Source organism: Etheostoma cragini, chromosome 1 (genome assembly GCF_013103735.1).
Source record: "Etheostoma cragini isolate CJK2018 chromosome 1, CSU_Ecrag_1.0, whole genome shotgun sequence".
Taxonomy (NCBI): domain Eukaryota; kingdom Metazoa; phylum Chordata; class Actinopteri; order Perciformes; family Percidae; genus Etheostoma; species Etheostoma cragini.
In genome coordinates, this window is record NC_048407.1 from 33,467,496 (window position 1) to 33,473,550 (window position 6,055).

The 6,055-nt window shown below is 42.5% G+C and overlaps 1 protein-coding gene across 1 annotated transcript in view; it reads right to left on the minus strand.

Moving 5' to 3' along the window:
• LOC117955424 (SH3 and multiple ankyrin repeat domains protein 2-like) overlaps window positions 1–4,228 on the minus strand; it is a 128,260-nt gene extending 124,032 nt beyond the window's left edge. The window contains exon 1 of the mRNA XM_034889972.1: window positions 3,983–4,228. Coding sequence (XP_034745863.1) covers window positions 3,983–4,183 — 201 coding nt within the window. The 5' untranslated portion in view covers window positions 4,184–4,228. The remainder of the gene's footprint in view (window positions 1–3,982) is intronic.
• Window positions 4,229–6,055: the final 1,827 nt, after the last annotated feature.

The window sequence follows — 6,055 nt, forward strand, 5'->3', positions numbered from 1 at the left end:
TAGGGGACCAGGGGTCTGGGGCCAGGGGCTGGGCCTAGGGGACGAGGGGTCTGGGGCCGGGGGCCTGGCGCCAGGGCCTGGGGCTGTGGGACCAGGGGAACCTAAAGTTCACACCATACTTGTACACGTAGAGTATTCAGTACTATACACAAACAGTACACAGTACCATACACTTACAGTAAACATCAGAGCTGGAGCTGCAGGTCCTGGGTGCGCTTGAATTATTTATCTAAGTAGACCACGTGATGTGATCCTCGGGCCCCCGGGGACCCGCACATCAAACGCAGACCCTGTAGTACAACGCTGCACCCGCCCCAGATGAAACCCCTGTACTCCAGCTGCTTATCTGCAGGGAGTTCCAGTTGGGCAGCGCCCCCCAGTCGGAGCTGGTTGATGTGGCTCGGGAAAGGGAAGTTTGGGGTCTCCCCTACTGGATCTGCTGCCCCCGAGACCCGAAACGGGATAAGCAGATGAAGATGGATGGATGGAATATGACGGTGATCAGACACATGTAGCTTTCCACCATGAATAATTTTCCTGACGATGTCAAACTTTTGCTTTGAAGTTAGAAATGATTTTTATCTTTGCTGCGTTTCATTATCCGAGGGCGTGGTTGTTTATTCAGTCACACGCTTGTGTGTGTGTGTGTGTGTGTGCGTGTGTGCGTGTGTGTGCGTGTGTGTAGGTATGACGTCTAACGCATCATTTGCTTTCTGCTATTAATCCACTGAACCTTCATTTACATACTAATGGAAAACGTGGTGACAATTATAACTTGTTTCATCTCTCATTTCCATTGTCCCCTGGGCTTCACCATGTGTGCTCCTACCTGCATTATCAACATGTTACACTACACAGCCAGCTTCAGCCTTCAGAGATACATTATATATATGTATATATATCAGTAGGGTGGGCCCCATCTTATATTATTGAACCCCGCTGCGCCTACACAAGTAACTGTCTCTGTCCTCATTCATTTGCATGATCTACAAAGTCCTGAGTCTACCTCATCGTTATTTCCAAGCACTTCCACACTTCCCTGCATAGAGAGTCACATTAATACTTTAAACGCACCCTCACCTACGCACAAGTCTATTCATCAACCCCCCACATGAGGCCCACTCAACATTCACACGCCGCTGTGATGTTGGGTTAGTTTTGTTATTAGTTGTAAGGTTGTGACCATGTGAATGTTGATCGGAGCTCATTCAAGTCCAAGGTCTTAGAGTAATAAGCCTATTTTTAAAAACCACAGGCAGCTTCCAGCATGTTTCAGAGGAAGATAATTAATATGCAACAAGCCAGTATTTGCCTAAAAGGTAAAGTGCATTAGTTATACATAAATGGAAGTGATACAGAAAAGGAGGGTTAACGTTATAGCCGGCAATACCTTGTGCCTGCTTGTGTCTTTAAGATTGAATAAAATGTAGTTGACTTCCTTTTTTGACAAAACTCCTCCAGTCCTTACTATACAGCGATACAGCTTGCTTATTGCTACTCTCCAATCAACAGATCCTCACTCCCGTCATGTAAGACACGGACGCTTGGTCAGGTACCTTCGTCCTTTGTTATTGACGCTAAAACTCTACTTCAGCGTCTTATCTAATGTCGCTTGGTCGGGACTATCGGCGTCCCTTTTGATGCTGGTATGTTCAGGAACAGGTGGTGGGTTGGCTTACGTTACCGTGACACGCAGACCAACGGGACGGTTAAAGAAGAAAGCGACTTTAGGAAACACTCGGGACACGATACCTGGTGTCCTGGGTGAAAGTCCGGTGTTTGACCCACCCAAGCTCCCTTCTCAGCATTACATACACACACCCTGGTGCGTCCCACACCCACGCCTTTTTCGTCACATTGGACGCAGACGGGCGCTGTCCAAGCGTCCGTATTTTCCGAGTTCGGACTGAGAACGGGTTGCTCTAAAACCCCCCACGGGACCTAAACCAGTCTGGGTTTTGAACATGTTAACGCTGTCAAACAGACGTTTTGGTTTAGGCACAAATTTGTTTAGCTCCATTAGTTTTATAAGTTAAAAAAACTAACAAATTCTCTGGGCGGGCAAAGCAGAGAAAGGAGGTTTAACCTTCCCCTTATGACCTCATAAGGAGCAAGATATATATCGGCCCATCTGAGCTTTCTTTTTCTCAAAGGCAGAGCAGGACACCCAGGGCTCGGTTGACAACTATCTCCATTTCTAGACACTGGGGGAACGCATATTAATGTTAATAAACCTAATAAAGTGACAATTTCATGCCATGGGACCTTTAAATGAAGCTAAATGTGAGTTGTAATTGCTGCATAAACAACTTCTGCAGGCGGTTTCCAGGGAAGGACATTCTCAGAATCTGTGATATCTCAATGCAGGCCTCAGTACTGTGTGTCCCTACGAGTATTTCTGTTTTTCAATAAAAACATCTGCATCTTTAAGACCAAGTGAGGAAATACTAACGTAAGAGCAGATATATAAAACCCTTTCTGACATGCGTGTGAGCTTGTTGTAGTCGCAGTGTGCTGTGAGTGTATCGGAGCACATGTGGGTCACTGAAAAGACCTTCAACACCTGGAAAAGCACAGGTTTCCATACACTCACATTCTACTCTCCGCACCCCCCCCCCCCCCCCCCCCACACACACACACACACACACATTTTTAAAATGTACTTGTTTGTTTAATGCAACCAATTCTAACCCACAGCTCAAATGCCACCGAGGGTCGTGCGGTGTGTGAGTTCCTCTCGAGCAGCTCCAACACATCAACAACACAGGGGTGGGCTCGTGTTTACTAAGTACCAGCTTCCAAAATAACAGCTCTTTCCACTTTCCACAGATATGTGTGTGTGTGTGTGTGTGTGTGTGTGTGTGTGTGTGTGTGTGTGTGTGTGTGTGTGTTCTGTTCCGCGTCGGCTGTGTGTATTTTTTTATGTCTCTGCACACCAGAAACGTGTCTGATGCTGTGTGACGTAGGCTGCAGGGAGGTAGAAAGGGGAGGTAACCTTGCTCCTTATGACCTCATAAGGGGCAAAATGCCGGATGAGCCCGTGAGGTGTGACGTAGGCTACAGGGAGGAAGGCGCCGACACCACCAGTCTAATAAATAACCTACTGTATCCAATATGTCTAATATACAGTAGTATTTCACCTTATGATGGTCATTACATCTCTATGAGTGATTTTTAATTTTATTTTTATTCTTAGGTATGTGGGATATATAGATTTGTGTTTGCTGTGTTATGGTTGTCTTGCTAGTGGTTGCCAAAAAATTCCTTTGGGATGAATAAAGTATCTATCTATCTATCTATCTATCTATCTATCTATCTATCTATCTATCTATCTATCACCTACTGATTAGATAAAAACAAAGACAACATCAGCAGGACTGACAGCAAAATAGTCTACTGTACTTTACATTTATATCTGCTATTATATCAAAACCTAGATCAAAATTTCATTTATTAATATGTATTTGTATCAAAATTAAATAAAAACACCTTTTCCTATTCTATTTTTAGCCTAACTTATTATATGTATCTGTAAAAATTCTGTCTATAATAATAGCCACCTGTATATGTATTCAGAGTACATATTCAACTGTAAACTCTGGAAAACCCTCTGTATATTATGTTTATTGCACATATCCGTAAAATGTCTATTTATAGTAATATCCACCTGTATATTATATTCAGTCCATATTCAGCTGTAAATCTTGCTCACAATACTTTTTATCTATATTTTTTATTCATAGGACAAAACTATCTGTAAAATGCTGTTTATAATAGTATTCATTTCTATATTTATTCAGTACATATCCACGTCCTACACTTATGGAACCAGTGTATATCCTGCACTTACTGCTATTGCTCTTCTAGTTAGACCCAAACTGCACTTTGTTTCCTTGTAACTGTATAATGACGATATAGTTGAATCTAATCTAATCTAATCTAATCTAATCTAATCTAGTGTCTGTCCCGTTCAGATGCTCACCGTCTGCTGCAGGTCGGGGATGACGATGCGGATGACCAGCGAGTTGATGTGGATGTCGTCCATGTGGTTCTGCGGCGGCTCGGCGGTGGCCCTTATGGTCTCGTAGATGGTCTCTTCGTGGGAGGTGTCGGAGTCGCAGTCGGAGTAGTCTGAAAAGCTCTGGGCCATCTCATCCTCACTGGAGGTGGGGCTCCGGGGCATAGTCAGCAGGCCCGGCGGATTCAGCTGAGACGGAGAGAGAAGGGGGGAAAAGGTCACATAAAGCCAAACTGCTCATTAAAAGGAGAAGGCATTAACATTTAAGGACCCCAGTGCTCCCTTTAGACACCTTTTGTCGCCTTAGAGAGCCCCCCAAAATGCTGCTTGTTAGTTTGTGGGTTCATCCTCGTCCCTTCTGCTTCAGGAAACTCCCAGAGGAGTTCCTGTGACTGCATATCTCAACAAAATAGGTTTCATTTCATTATGAAGCATGAGTGGCGCAAAAACTGACCCTGCAAAAAACTGTACCACATGACCAAAGGCTCTACTCTTTAACCCTCATGTCATCTTCATGTTGTCCTCATGTTGTCTTCATGTCATCTTCATGTTGTCCTCATGTTGCCCTAATGTTGTCCTCATGTTGTCCTCATGTTGTCCCCATGTTGTCCTGATGTTGTCTTCATGTTGTCCCCATGTTGTCCTCATGTTTTCCTCAAGTTGTCCTCATGTTGTCCCCATGTTGTCCTCATGTTTTCCTCATGTTGTCCTCATGTTGTCCCCATGTTGTCCTGATGTTGTCTTCATGTTGCCCTAATGTTGTCCCCATGTTGTCCCCATGTTGTCCTGATGTTGTCTTCATGTTGCCCTAATGTTGTCCCCATGTTGTCCCCATGTTGTCTTCATGTTGTCCCCATGTTGTCCTCATGTTTTCCTCAAGTTGTCCTCATGTTGTCCTCATGTTGTCCTATATCAATGTTCTTTTTAATTCCCCAAAATAACATGATTGATTCCACCCAACGCTCTTTGCCAAGTACAAATCTCTACTTTCATTAATTTTCTCAAATGGAAGTGTTGTTGAAATAGTATTGAGTAAAAGTTGACATATTCCAGTCTGTGATTATCATCAACATCCATTCCTTTAATTTTAGTCTCAACAATTCCTAATTTCTGATTTTCTAACTCAAACATTAGGTATAATTTCCTATAAATGAGGTTTATTGACCATTAATTCCAAAAATAACTGTAAAATTAAAGTTAATAAGTTAGTGTTACGTAGTGTTGAAAACGTCTAAAAAGAGACAAACATTGAGAAACAGCGCCAACAAAAGACGACACAAGGGTCAATGGTAGCAGGCTGGGTGACTGCACTCTATTAATCAGAGGAATCAACATGATTTATGAATCAGAATATTAAAGACATATGAAATCCCATCCGTCCTGCTGGTCGCCATGCTCTCGTGAGGGACCTGGATAGCTCCAAGACATATAAAATATCCTTAATATCCAATCATTTGTGTGTTAAAATCCTCACGGGTGTCTGATTAGAGGTCAGAGTGCAGATCTTTGACGTTACAGACAGTTAAAATGGTGATTACTAAGGGTGGGGGTGGAAATAAATCAATACACAGGCGCCAAGTACGGATTTCTTTATTATATATGTGTCAGTTTGTCTGCTTGAAAATCCCACTTTGCAGCAATAAAACTGAAGTGATACGAACAAACAGAGAAATGTTTCTTTTTAGATAAAACAGGAACACTGGAGAACTGAGACTGTCACTTTGATCGGCTTTTTTCAATTATTATTTTTAACATTTGTCCACATTTTAGTCACTTATATTGACATTTGTATTTTTTCACTTGTTTTTACATTTGTCACACAAGTTCTTTTATCAATCATTTTTCCTCCAAATTCTTTAATATTGACAAAAAAACACCCAAATTCAATGAAAGTAGTGACCTGACTATTTATTTAACTTGTGAGGAGCGTTGCTGGGATCCATCCACGTTACTTTTTTGGACAATGTGTCTGAAAGAAACCCAGATTCCTGATATAGAAACCTTTTTGTAAAGGGGTCAAATGTGACCCGGAGACAC